This window comes from Ceratosolen solmsi, unplaced genomic scaffold (genome assembly GCF_000503995.2).
Source record: "Ceratosolen solmsi marchali unplaced genomic scaffold, CerSol_1.0 scaffold6, whole genome shotgun sequence".
Lineage (NCBI taxonomy): Eukaryota > Metazoa > Arthropoda > Insecta > Hymenoptera > Agaonidae > Ceratosolen > Ceratosolen solmsi.
In genome coordinates this window covers 14123461-14141414 of record NW_011948414.1, presented here as the reverse complement: position 1 = coordinate 14141414, position 17954 = coordinate 14123461, and the positions used below count along the sequence as shown (strand labels likewise).

Below are 17954 nucleotides of genomic sequence, written 5' to 3'. Positions count from 1 at the left end.
GATAGAAATTGTAAATATATAAAATAACCAGATAGTGTTATTTTATTATTTTAAGTTTATTATAAAAGTTTATTATTTAGTTATTTTATCATTAAAAGTATATAAATAATAATATATATATATATATATATATTATACTATTGCAGTTATATTATTGGTTATGTCGTGACTGTCCATCTTTTAATCATTCAAGAAGTAACCCAATGTTAATATCCAAACAGGATATAATTTATAGAAATATTTACACAATATTTTCAGTTAATTAATCAGTTAAATCTAGTATATGTTTATTTGACACATTTTATTCAAAATTTTTATAATTCCATAAATGATATATAATACGAAAACGTACTGTAAATTAAAATATATAAATGGTATGACTATGAAATAAATAGTTTCGATATTAAAATAAAGCAATAACGTTATTTAAGTAATAGATATTTTTAATGGACAGATTTATTATAATGGTTAATGATTATTTATTTTCGTTCTCTAGATTACAATGAGTCAATTACCGTGAAGATTATATTATCTTGAATATAGCTCAAAATATCTATTAAATATATGTGATAGCTATTTTGGTGAAAGTATTGAATAAAAAATATTTATTCACCAAAAATTGGTAAATGAAAATCTTACCGCTTCTTCAACTGTGTATCCACATAGATTTCAAACTTTTTGTATCGATTAGTAGGCACCCTCGTCAAATACACCAGTAACTACTACACTTGCAATATACACAAGAATATAATGAACGAATAAAGTGACGCTGTTCAATGCAATACCAGAGTTGAGAGTCGTAGAGCCTAAATGGACGCGTGCGCGCTGAATACAGAACAAAATAAAGATAGAACAATTTTGAGATATCTAGATAGATTGATAATGAGAAGATATTAAGAAAGAAAATTATTAAGAATGAAAAATACTAAAAAATAAAAACAAAGAACATAAGAGGATGTTGGAAATATATGCAATAATAAAGTGCGGCAAAATACAGTCGTTCAACGATTGCACAGATCCTATGAATTCTTGCATGCGCGGGATGATACTGCAGCTGACGGGATGAACTCTTAGTAGTCGCTAGTATCTGCCTTCACTGTTTTTCTGCCTATCGTCGGAGTGCCGAAGCTTGCGGTGGATGACGTATCTCAGACTAACCCCAGTCTAGTAGTTTGACATTTTAAGCACAGCACATATATTTATTTTAATATTGTAAATTTTCAATACTAGAGCTTTTTTTACTATCATTTTATTATTTAGGCATTATATTAATTTGATGATACCTGTTTAGTTGTAATTTAGTTGTAAAATTTTCGTAACAAGCGGTGCATGGATGAATTTTTTATTTTATTAAAGTGAATTATTGGCACTGATATGAAATAATATTTCAATAAACCTGTTTATTCAAATACGAAGTATATAATGAATGCATTAAATAAATGTAAAGTTTTGAATGAAAGAATGAAATTTTTATACTACGCTGTAAGTAAAAGACATTTCATATAATTCATGTATTAAATAATAATAATTCATTTAATTTCAAATCTATATTGTTATAAATTCATACTTTATTTTTAGTCGATATACAACCGTAGGCTCTAAATATCTATAAGTTTATTTTTCAATAAACATAGATCAAAATTCTGTAATCATAAACAAAATATCATAAGTTATTATTTATATTTTTAATACTAAAGAATATGGTATTTGGTTAAAAATTATATTCTATGTTATATAGGATTTACTGTTACTATGATAATATAAAAAATAAACATCAATTGAATTTAAATCTATTGGTGTTAATTTTCTAAATGATAAAAATCTAAGTGATAAAAATAATTTAAATACATAATTGAAATATAATATTATGATAAAAATTAATTGAAAATGTATTTTAATGAATTATAGAACATAGCTAATTAAATATAAAAGAAAACCTTTTTAAAATTTTTTTAAAATGATTTTTGGTTATCTATTTTCATTAATTAAACAAGAACTTAATAAATACACCAATAAATATAAATATAATACACTACTCAATATTTAGGAATATCAGACTAATTATTACAATGTTACATATTATTAATTTCACATTTGCCTGTTTTAACAAGGTACTTATTTAAAAAAAAAAAAATTATAGTGATTTTTACAAATTCGGGAAATATTGATTTAAAATTTTTTTAATTTGAAAGAGAAATAATATTTAAGAGATTTATTAACTAAAGCTATAAAATTAGGAATCTAAATTCGAAAGCAAATACTATTTACAATTTTGAACGTTCTTATTTTTATAGCAATAGCATATATATAGCGAATAAAAAGTATAGTTATAATTTAATAAAATTCTTTATTAAATATAATTCGTATTATATCTTTGAGCAATTACAATTTATTCTACAATAAAGATAATATTTAAAGATTCATTCAAAATCACAATGAATGTGGGCACATGGAATAAATTCATCTTTATAAGATACATGACGAATTGACATGATTTTGAATGAGAGTGATATATGCAGGCATGTAATGTATAATTGAATATTACAATGAGAAGTATGACATTTTTTATATAAATAATCCACAAAAAAATATTCATTTGTAACAATGTGAGAAGTGAACAAATCTCAGTGATTAAATTAACTGATCTGAATAAAGTGGCATAATATGTAGTCTGCGACGAGACAAGTATAATTATGCATAAACACCGACTTAAATTTATGAGACTGCTACTGTGTATGTTATGAAAAGGGAGCTAAACTTTGGTGATTAAATATGAAGGGCACCATTTTGAAATGATCTCATCTGCTGTACAAAAATTGTCAACTACTATGACACATCAAAATCTTACTAAGTTTTTTAAAGATTTTAAAAATATATTCTACTTTTAAAGCAGCGTTGCTATTTGAATTAAAAAATGAAATAATATTAATAATAAAAATATATATAGTTTACATTTTATACAGTGAAATTTTTTTTTATCTTGAAATTGTTTTTTATTACGATATTGCGATACATAGTATTGTAATACATAGTATATATAATATTAATATAGAACATTGGCATGCACCAATGTCATTGTTATTTATATTTTTCAAATCCATTTGAATTGAAGGTATTGTAGAAACAAAGCTATAACAATGGAAATCCGAATTAAAGTATTCGAATTATGATGGATTATATAACTTGACAGTATCAGTATAAGAATTAGCACATGTCTTTAAGAAATGAAGTTATTCTACCTCTACTCAAATTTCACAAGCACAAATAACTACAAGAGATTACACCAAATATATCATTAAAAGAATATTAACTATTAATAATTTTATTCCTTCGTTCCTTCAAATGGAATTATACATCTTTTCGTTCTTCCAAACAAAATTTAGTATCATCTTTTATTAAATTAATTCTCACCCTATTTTCAAAACCTTCATCTTTACGAATGTATTGCCAATTATAACAATTCTAATTAAAAAGAACCGACGTCCTCTCTGTTATGTATACTTAACGAGAAAGAATGATGTTAAAAACTGAATTTCTCAGCTTTACATCTAGAATATATTGTGAACGAAATGGCATAACTCTACTTTCTCCGATTTATATATATATACAAAAATGTATTCATTAAATGATTAATTTAACGATGATTTTTATTGCTAGAGAAAAAGATTTTTTTAAAAAAAATACTCATATTTTCAGTTAAAGAATTATATTTAATAATTAATCGTGACAATATTTAAAAAAAAAATGAAATAATTTAAAATTCAACTTGACCAAGCTACACCGATAATTTATTTGGTTTTGATACATTGTCAATGAACTCTGTTATTTTTATTTTAGCACTTAAGACATTGATATAATAAAATCATTAGGTTAAAAATTATTATTCATACATTTGAAATTTTTTAATTGATTACATCATTTCGAATAAACCATATCACTAATTAGAAAAATTATAATTATAATTCGTATACACTAATACGTATAGTCAATGTATATTAGAATATATTTATATGCATTAAATTTATCTATTTTAATAATTATTTAAAAATTACAATTGTCTTGAGAGTTTAATTAGTTGTAGCTTATGTAAATATATGATAACGTGGCATTTCATTAAAATTAGAACAAATAAATTAATACGTTTTAAAAACGAATATTCTCTATTATAATATTTACAGTCTTCAGTTTTTAAGATATATATATAAATACACATTTTCATAGCTAAATATAAATTAAAAATATAAAAATTATTGAAGATGGCAAAACAAAATACTTTGAGAAAATTATTTAAAAAATTCAAGGAATATAAATCGTCATTAATGAATAATGATATGAAAATATACAAAAACTGAGTAATATAAATGATGTAATTTTTATTTTCTAAATATTCTCTTACGTATATTCTCTTACATATATTTTTATTTATTATAACGTATTTAATACGTTATTATTTATAACATATTTAAAACGTAATTATTTATTACGTATATAATAAACTACCCTAATTTATATAAATAATAGGAATGTACACTAGACTTTTAATTCTATCTTATTTATTTCTTACACTGTATAGCTTATACAAAACTTATATTTTATGACTTTTGTTTAATAAATATGAATGTCTGACAATACTTAATTATTTATCATAAAAATCGTGACTTATTTAGTATAAATAAAATGAATTACAAACCAGACAGTTAGTATTAAGCAAACAATGATGAATAATTGCTGCTTAAATTGAAAGTTCTCATTTAGATTATTAATTTTATCTCGACTTACATGAACATGTTAAAAATAATCTATCTTTTATATAATTATATAACTTTATATAGATTTAAATAAAACTAGCGATATCCTATTAAGAGATTTTTAATAATAATAAATAATAAAATAATTTTAGAAAATTGGAAATTAGAATCTTTGCTTAGATATTTATAGAATACTCATATTGAAGAAAATGAGTATAAATTTCACTAAATCAATAAAATGATATATTGTTAATGATATATGATGATTATTTTAGTCTTTAATAATAATAAAAATTATTAAAATTTTATAATATTTTAATTATAAATAATAAATTATTACATTACATGTCAATGTGATAATAATTTTGGCAACTATTTAAAAACATCTGAAAAGATATAAAATTGTTTATCAAATATCAATCTAAAAATGTACTTCTTATAGTAAGATAATATGCAATAAAATATATATTAAAATTAAATATAAAATTTTTAAATTTTACCTTCTAGTTCTAATTGTTTCTTAATATTCGTATAATTTTAAAAAATACGTTGAATGCTAAAAATCGAGTAAACATCGACGACTTCAACTTAAATATTTTTATACTGTTTATTACAAAAATAATATACACTATTTTTAAACTTTTATATAGCTCTAAAGATGTTAATAAACATATTTTAAATTATTTTAATATTATTTTATTTTATAAAATATTATTTTTTATTATAAAAAAATAAGAATATACGTGAAATTCAATATTTAAAAAATATTTTTGTACTATCTGTTTACAAAATAAAAACAAAAAAATTTTAATTAACTTTTGTTTATAATATAAAAATAACATAAAATCTGTATAGAAAACTGGCTTTTCTTATTGTATCCACATTTTTGTAATATTTTGTTCTATATTTATCATCTCAAAGTAAAAATATTAAAAAATTGAATTATACATATTCAATTGCGTACTATAAATAGAAATTTAGCATTAGAATTTTTTTCTATAGCTAAAATATTTTAAACACTAGTATGAAATATCTAATTATTTTCTTACCTATTTAGTGGCACAGTACGTGACATTTAGAATAAAAACTAGAAATATATACATAGATATTCTAAAATAATACAGTTAGTACATTTTTAAAGATATATGCTTCCGTATGGAAATGCTATAATATTTTATATATATATATATTTTTTTATGCTAGTTGTATAAAATTCCATAATATATAATTTCATATTGTATTATTTTATATTAAATTTATAAATTAATCATTTTATATTAAACAAAATCTTATTATAAAGAACATAAAATAATTAATTGTTTTTAAACTAATGGAAAATATAATTCATACACACCATATCATAAAATATCAGATCTACAAGAAATAAAATAAATGAACTATTTACTAGATTAAGTAAAGGTAAATAATTAAGGCGTGAGAATAAAATTAATATAATACATGACTCAGATAAGCAACGGTGGTAGTGATGGTTTGACAAAATTAGTCTTAGTATTTAAGTTCTTGTATTTTAATATAAATTTTATATTCAATAAATTAGCTATTAGATTTCTACAAGTTTTATCATCCAGAAATTCTTTAATTATTATGATAAACACGATAAAGGTAATAAAAAATTTTTTCTTACTTTAGTCATAAATAGTTTTAAGAATGAATAGCTATAATTAATATAAATAAATTATAAAATATATTATAATTTCTGATGCAAACAAATTTTCTATAAATAATAATGTACTCGTGCATTTAGTATTAAACAGTCACCGAATCTTGATTATTTGGAAGAAAGGGAATATATATTTGTTCCACTTTTGAATACCTCTATAATAAATAATATAAGCGATCTTACCTATATTGTTTACAAGAACATTTTCAGCTCAATTATGTTCGGCATTATACAAAATATTAGCTTTTATATAAATATGCATATGAAATCTTTTATATTTCATTATTTGTAATCTATTATATAAACAAATAAGTAAAACTCCCAACAGGTGCAATGACTCGATTTGAAATTAATTTCGAAATATATGCTATACAGTATTCATTTCTCTGAACTTTATTATTCAGTTATCATCTAATAATAATTGCATCGAATAATCGAATATTCCATGATATATAAAACTAAAGTTTTTTTGACATTTTGAATTTAACAGAATTTCATAATGTTTTAAAAGAACAGTATTTCTTAATTATTATTAATTTTTCTAAGATATTATTATAAAATTTAAAACAGTGATATTAATGAAGGAACAAAATATTTTATTAAATCATTAATTTATTTAATAATAATACATGAAATGCTACAGTTATGTATTTACAAATTTATTTTTGTACAATTCGTTTTTGCCTGGAGAATAAGAAAATAACATATTAATATTTATCACAAGCAAAAATATTTTAACATAACTGCGATTACCTTAAAATTATATTATCTCATATAGTAATTATTTACTTCTATTTACAGATACCGAATATCGGTATGTTATCAAAGCGAGTTCTATATGAAAAACGATATAAATTAATTAATACCGTAACAGTTTTCTAACAAAACTAAATATTTAATTAAACTACAGGTAGCTCAATTTATTTATAAAGAGGAATTTGTTTTATTTTATATACATTACAAAAAATGTGTTATTCTGGTACATTGTTTAAAATAGTTGAAATAAAAAGGTACTTTAACATAAATATTAAAAAATAAATTGATATATATTAATATGTATTTTGTCATTATTTACATAAAATCATTTATGAAATTATTTACTTAAATCAAATTTAAAATTTAAAAGAATCGATACTTTTCTTTTTAAATATATATATATATATATATATATATATATATATAGACCTTTTTAAAAGCATCATAATATTTGCTATCTGGTCACTACTTAAAATATTTATGATTATATTAGATTCCTATGTATACCATTAATAGCAATATTAGGAACTCATAAAAATTATAAAGAAATTTGATTTATATTTTGCAATAATAATATGGTATACTAACTTAGTCTAGAATTATATAATTGTCTCATTACATTAGGAGTATTGAGCATCATTAATATTAATTTTCTATTATAGATTACTCTAGTAAAATATATTGAATAAATGTAAACCTTAGTATATGATATCATTAGTATGGTTTATAATTGAGAATCTCATTATATATTTTTATTAATTTTTTATAAATAAGTATAAAGTTTATTTTAAAAACTTTAAAAAATATATATACGATTTATAAAGTTATACAATTAATGATATATAATTAGGTGAAAATATTTTTTGTACGAATCGATACAAAAATATGGAGTAATTCTTAACTTTTAAAATTATTATCATAGATCCTGGCACTTTCCTTGTGTAAACATGATTGACAATACATTTTTAAATCTATATATATATATATATATATATATATATATATATAATTTGTAATAATATGAGTATAATATATATTTGGTTATGATAAGTTAGAAATTATAAAAAATATATTTTTGTTATAATTTCAAAATAAATATCATTTACCAAAGTAAAATAATTATTTAATATTATACATATAATATAAAATAAAATTTTATTTATTATTCTAGTTACATTACAACGAATACTGTTATCACATCCATCAAAATTTATTTATTATATGAACATCAAAAAATCAAATGTTTATATTCTCTTCATAAGTTAAAATTATATTAACAGAAAAACTATTTTATGCAATTCAAAAATGCTTAATGTGATATAATAATTTAAACATAATTAATTCAATTCATTTGATATGAAAACCATAAAAAATATTTAAATTATTTTACCCGTTATTTTTTATTAATCATTAAAATATTAATTTATGCTATTTTTATTGACGGTTTATAAACAAATAGAGTATAATACTTTAGTTAGGCAGTGCCAGTTTCTATTAACACATACGTGTAATAGACTTAATATAAGTTCGTAACTTTATTATCTACTGCTAAAACAGTATTTCCTATTCAGAATATCTAAAATAAAGCCAATACATTATTATAATATTAAATAGAATACTAAAAGAGTCCACTGTTACATTTAGTAATGGTATGACTCCATGTATCTACAATAAACATTTTTCCGAATCCTATATTTAATTTTCTTGCCTATGAAAAAAATAATAATTATTTTAATTTAATAATCAGTTTGAATAGATTAGTGGCTAAATTTTAAATATTAGTTGCTTGTGAACTTATGTATGATCTTCTCGAGACTTGTGTAGGTCCCAATAATAAGTCCAAGAAATCCAAACATGATGACGGCAAAATTCTTTGTTGCTAGAAAAATTCTTTCACGGTGCGTTCTTACCTTCCAAAAGGCACAAGTTTGGATGAGAGCTGGGAATGAAATACCGAGTGCCGATAAACATAGTGCACCAAACAATGAAATAAAAAGCTCCAGTTCCGGGATTGAAATCGAAAGTATAACTAAAAAATAACAAACATTTTCACTGGTATTCGTATTTAAAAGACTGATAATAAAAAGATTCCAATTGAAATAGCTTATAAAAGAATATGATAAAAATTATAAATTTTTAAAATTAAATAAGAATAAGCATTTTTAAAAATTTATGATTAAATCGATACACAAGATTCTATATTTATTGAAACTTTATTTAAATATAATAAAATAAATATTATATTTTTAATAATGTTGAGAAAACTTTAGATTATTATATTGTTATAATATTTCCAGTCTTCTATTTTCATATATTATTGTTTACAATTATATACTATTATATTGAAAATATAATGAAAGTTTATATTATTACTCTACATTAAATATTAATTATATTATTAATTTTTTTTAATTTTTTCGTTTAATAAATAGCAATTAAATATTATTTTGAAAATAAATTAATATTTAAAATTTTTAAAAATTAACAATTAAATTAAATTATAACTTAATTAATGTATAACTGACCTATAACTGAATTATTTCTTAATTACAGTATTATTTAACACACAAGAATATGGATATTATATTGAAAAAATTTTTATTATTTATGTTATGAATAAAATTTATGTCAAGTATTATTTCAATAATAGCACATAAATATATTCGGTTAGAAACTTCTAACTTATATAATAATATTAATAATAATAATAATAAAATATAGCTACTCACAGGTGATGATTACAATGACCGTTCTAACGACGTACTCAACTAGTAATTGAACTGTAGCTGACATATGCTTTATTTTAGGTTGAATGTATTCGTTCCATGATATGTCAATGGCGACATAACATTGGAGTGAATGAGTAATAAAAATTGAGATAGCCAAAAGTATCTGTACAACAGTTGACAAAATTTCACCTTCGGGTAAGTTTTTCGTAATAGTACCATCCACTCCCTTTCCATGCCAAATATAACCAAATAGTCCCATACTAACGTATAAAACAATGTTAATACCCATGCCAATGTTTAAGATTCCAAAATTACTTATAAAGGATTTCGGGTTCTTCATCTCATTCTCCAAAGGCATTATCTAATAGAATAGTATTTATTTTTTTACTAATTACATTATTATTTTTAATCATATTAATAAATTAATTTTCTTGTAGCATTTATCTAGTTATAGGAAAAATTAATTAATTATTTTTAAAATATAATTATTAAAAATTAATTTTCATTTTTTAATAATTTATTGTTTTAAATGGACTGTATTAATTTCAGACCTAGATATATACATATTTCATAAATAATATTATTAAATTAGTAAAAGCATTTTTTAGTGGTTAATTAATTTAAAAATACATTTTTAAATATTTAAAGCAAAAAGTTATTTCAAAAAATTTGTAATATTTTTTATGCACTTTTTATCTTATTTATTTTATCATTAATTTTAAATACAATTTTTTTTACATTATAAATGATATCAATATTACTGCTAAATATTGAAATAATCTTCAAATTAGAAACGTTATTATTGTATATTTAGAATAAAGAATAGTTTTTCATTTTACAGTTTTAAGCGATAACAAAAATTCAATTTGCTGTAAATTTATTTTAAAATAATTTTATAATTCTAAATTTTAATATATAAATTTAATTTAATCAATAATGCCAAATAAAATTTCTGTAATAGTAAAAATATATTGTTCTTCGACTGTCAGTATTTAGTAAATAGAATTTTTATCACTTGACGACATTAGACAATTCTTGAAATTTTAATAAATATTTATAAAAGTTATTATTTATAAAAACTTTTATTTATAATTGTTTATACTTAGTTCGAATAGATTTTCTTAATTCTTGTATTTTCTTTTCATTTGCTTACATTTCATATGAAGGAACTATGATCAATAAAAATATTTTTTACTTTTACGCAACTATTATACATTTATACTTTTTTACTAATATATGTTGTTGTAAAATATATTCTCTTTATATTATGTTTAAATAAAATATTCATTACTATTATTTACAACTACAATCTAATCGAACTAGAGTAGAATAATCTAACCCAAAAATTTTATGTAAATTTTCATAATTACATATATGTTTTCATAAATAAATAGATAAAATTCGGTTTAATTACAATAATAATTAAATTGTGGAAATTATATAAGGATAAACAATTTATAAATTTAAAAGTATTTTTATTATTATTTAGGAAAATTTTTTAAAATCAATTATATATTAATTCAACAATTAAAATATTGTAAGCAATTAATAAGCAAAAACTTTTCAATATCTAATACAAATTAAATACAAAAAAATATTCATGGAATTAAAAGTTTTTCAATTTTCTTTTAAAAAATCCTTCTTTTAATAAAATCCAATAACAGTATTACATTGTTCAGTTTAAAAATAACTATACATAATTATAATACATAATGTCATTGATTTTTCCTTTTTTTAAAGCTTTGAAATAATAAATTACATAAAAAATGAAAATGTTTTTAAAAACAAACGTGTATTTAATTAAAATTTTCAAGGATCTGAAGCTTATATCATTATACGTAATCGTTATTAATTTCAATACATAATAGAAAATTGTCTTATTACGCTTTATGTGTTACCTGTAAACATATTTTATAAAAAATTAATTTTTAATAATTATTTATGAAAGTAAATAAAATAAAAATTAAACTACAATATTATTAAAGATTTTTTAAATATGTAGCAAATATACATACCACACCAATGGCTTCGAGTGCAAAGAGTACAGTACCCAAAAAAAGGGGAAAATTTGACATTTCCCCTACCTTATCTTTTCCTTCAAAACTTATAGGATCTCGAAATAGATAATATAATATTATACTAAAGCTGATAAAAGTAATTCCATTCGCAATTGTTGACAATGGAGCGAGTAATTTTAAATTTCGAACCCAATTTATCAGAATTAACGGTAAAAGAAGGGCTGCCATGTATATCCTTACATCTATAGATGTAACAAAATTATCTAAAGCCTAAAATACAATATTTATTTACAAATATTATTTGTAAAAATTCCATCATATTATTTATGGTATTTTTATAAATAAAAAAATTATGTTATAAAAAATTATTTGAAACTGTATATTATATAATAAAAATATTGATATTCAAATAAACATGCGTAAATCTCATCAACAAGTTTTATAGTAAGTAAACGTATTTTGCAATAATTATATTTGGTTTTAAATCAAACTATCGAGATTAAAGCAATTGCTAAACATGTTATTATAAGAAATACTAAATACATATTACATAAGTGAAATAATAGCTTATATATTATCATTTAATACATAACAAAAACATTACGTTTTTATTAATGCAAGTAAAATGTAATATTATAAATACCTATTGTTGCCTTAAAAAACAATATAATTTTAAATAAAATAGATAATAAAACAGATGATCTGAACGTAATGAAAATAATCATTAGTTTTCTAATTATTAATCAAATGAAATTACTTACCCTATATTAATTCAATTTAAAACTTATGTTTTTATATGAAAAATTTTTAAAATAATAAAGCATTTATTAAAAATTTTTATTCATATACTTTTCTTAAATATTTTATTATTTTATTATCTACATAAATACATGTTACTATTATTTTATACATAATTGATAAAATTATTATTTTTCTATTATATACTCTTTTATCTCTATTATTTATTGTATAAACAATTATTATAAAAATAATAAAAAATACATACTAGGAATGTCTAACCTTTTTAAGATTCTCGGCGATAAATACAGTATAAACGCAACAGGTACCCAATTGATAAACCAGCAGAAAAGTATTTGTAATATGACTGAAATATCAAGAGTGAAATATTATTTTAAGAGATAATTAACATATAAGCAATTATTTAAGTAAATTATTGTTTACTTGTATAGTTTTTAATAGGAATAACAAGATACTATGTTAGGAAAATTGAAAAAAATATTGATTCTTAAACAAAACAATATAATTCAATTCTTGATACAATTAACTCATTTCTTGATTTTATGAAAATATTTGAGAAATAAATATATTAACTATCAGAAAATTTTCAATACATTTAAATATTCAAATAATATTATATAACCATAAAATAAATTTCATTTAAGCAATTTTTAAAACTTTTAAAATTCGAATGGATATTGCAAAATTAAGTTTAAATTGATTTAAAAAATCCAAGTTGCAACATGTGTAATTATAGATTCTATCACTGTATAATTTATTATAGCGAATTTATAAAATATTTACGTAATAAATTATAATTAATACATATTATTGAACTGTTAATGATAATTTATTGAATAAGAAGAATAAGCTTTTAACTTTATTTTTATGTCTTTAAATGTTATAAATTAACAAATAATTCATGATAATTTATTCTTATTTAAATTAATCCATAATATATAAATAAATTTATCGAGCAAGAACAAAATACCCAATAATAAGCTAATAAAATGACTAAGGTAAGCTGTTGAAGTGTATTTAATATAATCATTTTACAATTTTGAATTCTCTATATATATTTAAAAATCGAAATATATAATTTGTCGAATTTAAAATACAACTTTATATCTCTTTAATAGCGATATAATAAATAAATTTTGAAGAAATTTTCCATATTATTTATTTTACTCATAGAAAAGCTTATTTGTAAAAATAATAATTTTAATATAAAATTTTATTGGAACATACGAATAATTTTTTGATTAATCGTTTCTAAATGAATTTTATGTTAACTATATTATATTTATGAACAAAAGGACAATAAATATTTATAACAAAAAATAATATTATTCATAACTTTGTGAAAATAGACCAAAAATATATCGGTACTTACGGACAATATTTCGCAAATCGTCTGAAGCACTGCGGCCCTTCTTCTAAAGAAGCTTCCATCGTTTTGGGATAAGTCATTGATGGAATTTTTCTTCTTTTACATATTTCAAATTCTGATTTAATCAAAGCACGTATGCAATAAGTTGATAGTAAACCGATAGTTATCGTCCCAATTACGCCTATCATGTAACCCGCGTTCTCGAACGCCTTTGGCATCGCCAAAATTCCTGTTCCTAAACTACCCTTCAGTAAATGGAACAGTGTTTCCCAAAATCTGTAAATTATATTATTTTTTTAAATAATAAACTTTTATTACTAATTTACCACTAATATATTAATAGTTTGAAAATATTTTTTTTATGATTTTTTAAATGATTTTTAATGAATATAATACAATTTGTTAATAATATCTTCAAATTAAAGAAAGAATTTACATTTTATTACTCTAAGAATATGCATAATTTAGGAAAAATATACATTATTATTTTATAATATAAATGAAATCGTCACGGAAAGGATTTGATGTAATTAAACCAACTACCAAATATACAACTGGTAAAATTTATAAATTAACATAATTTCAAATTAAACAATAAAATAGTGAATATATTCTGTTTTAATATTATCCAGCGCAATAATTCAATGGATAAATTCACAAGAAAACGAAACACAATAATATATTGAAAGAGCAATGTAAATAGATTCACTGAAATGCACGGCGATGCAGAAAGTCTAACAATTCAATTAAAACTGATTGCGCTAGCACAATCACGTCGTTGATATCTACATTATCTCGAAGAAAGTAAAATAGCATTTATATAACAAATGAGAAAGTTATGCGAATATAAATCATATAATGTAAGAATTTAAAAGAGTTTTAAATAAAATAATTCTTACTTTTTTCTTACAAATTTTCTTAGTAATAATTATTATCGTTAAAATTAATTTCTTATCAATGAACAAGCAATAGTTTTTTCATTCTTCAATTAGTTGTTATAAGCTGCTAGTGTTATTTCTTTATTTTGATATTTCTTTAACTATCTAATTTAATATTTTCAACAATACTATATAGTACAGTAATATTGTATAGATATATTTATTGATATAAATGACTGTTTTTTGTTCAATAGACCTTTTTGTTATTTTTATTAACATTATTACATTACAACGTAGTCATAAATTAAATATAATCTATTTATAGCCATTTATGAATAGTTTATTTATTAATATTTGATTATTTAATTTTATGCATTACTTAATAGTATAAGTACTTAATAATTTTTTCGTTATTTATAATACTAATATTATTTTCTACTTAATATAGTTTTTATAATGTAGAATAAATATATTCCTTTATACTTAAAAATAATAAACTTCATTAAATTTTAATAAAAACATGATATACTTAATACATAAATACCTCGTGTATATTTTCTAGTATATAATATATATAAGTTTTTTCTTTCTTTGATATAAATATTTTTTAATTTAAATAACTAAATTGTTTTATTGAAAAAATCTTTTTTAAAAACTAATTAAATATTTTTTTAAAAATTCAAGATATTTAATTATTAATACGTTCAATTTAAAACTATAATTTATTAAATGATTATTAATTATAACTATTTGCTAACTATTGCAAAAATTATGAAAATCTATTCATAAAAATGTCCTATAACTGAATATTTTAAAATATAAATAAGCTTTTTAAAATTATTCAATCATTATTTTTAGGAAGTTGTAATTGAATATATATTAATTTAAATCTTTTAATATACAATGAAATAAATTAAAAGTATAAAAAATATAAACGTCTTGGCTTCGAAATAGGACAGAAATAATGGTAAAAAGTGTATCGTCCACGCAGTAACAAATTATGGCTATTGAAATGAGAAACTGAAGCCAAAATATGAATACAAATGAAGGCTATACTATGTGGAGATACATACATTTAGCCGCATACATTATTGCATTAAACTCACGTGGTTGGGTGTTGAACTTTCCGGTGCTTGTACGGATCGTAGTCTCCTTCTAACTCTTTAGTAATTTTCTTCTTGTCTTCAAGCTCAACAATATGAAAACAATTTGAATTATCTTTCATTACATACCTGTAAGAATGCAAAATCCAAAATAAACAGAGAAGTGCTTTTCTAAAGATTTACGTTTTTCTTTCAATGCATCATACTTTCTATTTAAAATATTACGTTTTTTATAAATGTAAAATCAGTATTTTTATAAAAATTATTTATAAATTATAAAAAATATATGCTTAATTAATATAATGTTTTTAAAAATCTACAAGTATATCGAAAGGTTCATTTTTGAATAATTAAAAAAAATTTACATAATTTTTTATTATTTAAATAAATATAAATATCATGATAAAAACATTATTGACTAGTAATGTATGTAAAATTATTTTTATGGAGATATTTATTATTTGAGAAGTCTTAAATAATTTGAATTCTATTTTATTTCTTCACATATATAATCTTAACGGTTTAACTTACTTGCTGGTACGATTTTCAAATCCAGATTGCCTTTTTATATCAACAGCATCCTAAAATTAGTTTGATAATATATGTATATTTAATATAGCTTTTATATACTATATAACATATTAATTCAAATTCACATTTTTTTAAATCATATAATCAATAAGTACATGCAATTTGAAATAAAAACATATATAAATTCTGACAATAAAATAATAAAAAAAATTTTTCATTATATATAATAATATTTACATACATTTTATAAAGTTAAATAATAAATTCAAAAGATGTGTTAATACATACTCTTTGACCTTATTTAAAAATAAGCTATTTAAATAATTATATTTCTTATTGCAATTCAGTTTAAAAATAGAAATAAAGAAAATAAATAAATAAATTTAATTAAACAATATAATAGCACAAAGAGAGAAAATTTTTAAGATAATATATATATATAGAATACAATATTATACAGAATTTTACCTTTATATAAAATTAATTGAATTTAATTAATGTATTCAATTTTTGTTTAATTTAGGTAATAAGAAGATTATAAAAATTCAAAGAAAAATATATTTGAAAAAAAAATATAATTTAAATAAATATACTGATATTAGTATATTTCTTACAATAAATTAAGTTTATTAATAGATTTAATAAAAACATTACTGAAAAATAAACTATATTTACTGTGTATCGATAATTAAATACTGAAGTATACTTAAGAAAAAATTAATATTGCATCATTTTTAAATGTAACGTGTATTTGATTAAAAAACATGTGCATTATGTGCCTCTATTGATAGTTATCTTTAGATTTCCAATATAAAATATTATTATCAGTAAATTATTATTAATTATGCTCAGTATATCAACATATTCATTTGTTCAATATATATAATAACAAGATGTAGTTGTAGATTTTAGAGGATTATTTAATATTTATAATTATTTTTCAAAGAATAAAATAGAAATATGATAATATTATATAACTTCAATATCTATTTGGTTGATTGCGTGAATTTTATTTTTATTGAATGTTAATAATATTTTACTAATTAATTTTTAATCTTTTTAGTAATATTAAATTAACCTAAATTTCATATTATGTCATTTTTCTCATTAGAAAAAATGACACTTGAAATTAATTTATGTATAAGCTAGTAAATAGTAATTGCAAAAAATAAATTCTCAGTACTTGACGTAGTAAAATAAAAACTAATAATAAACTGTATTTACTTTCATTTTCTACTATAATGATGTTTTCAGTTAAGATATAATTATTTAAATGAAATTTTTAAATATTCAAAAATATTGATTAATGAAAATAAATAATATAATAAATATACAACATTTTAAGATTAAAAAAAATTTACAGAATAAAAAATTCTGAACAA

The 17954-nt window shown here is 20.0% G+C and overlaps 1 protein-coding gene across 1 annotated transcript; it reads right to left on the bottom strand.

Annotated features, from left to right (window-relative positions):
- Positions 1 to 8907: 8907 nt before the first annotated feature.
- Positions 8908 to 16617, bottom strand: LOC105368193 (proton-coupled amino acid transporter 4). The gene is made up of 7 exons (XM_011507154.1): positions 16573 to 16617; positions 16045 to 16170; positions 14064 to 14336; positions 12953 to 13037; positions 11930 to 12202; positions 9915 to 10275; positions 8908 to 9214 (listed from the first exon to the last, which is right to left on the bottom strand). The coding sequence occupies exons 2-7, from the start codon at positions 16161 to 16163 to the stop codon at positions 8964 to 8966; spliced, it is 1362 nt and encodes a 453-aa protein (XP_011505456.1). The 5' UTR covers positions 16164 to 16170; positions 16573 to 16617; the 3' UTR covers positions 8908 to 8963.
- Positions 16618 to 17954: the final 1337 nt, after the last annotated feature.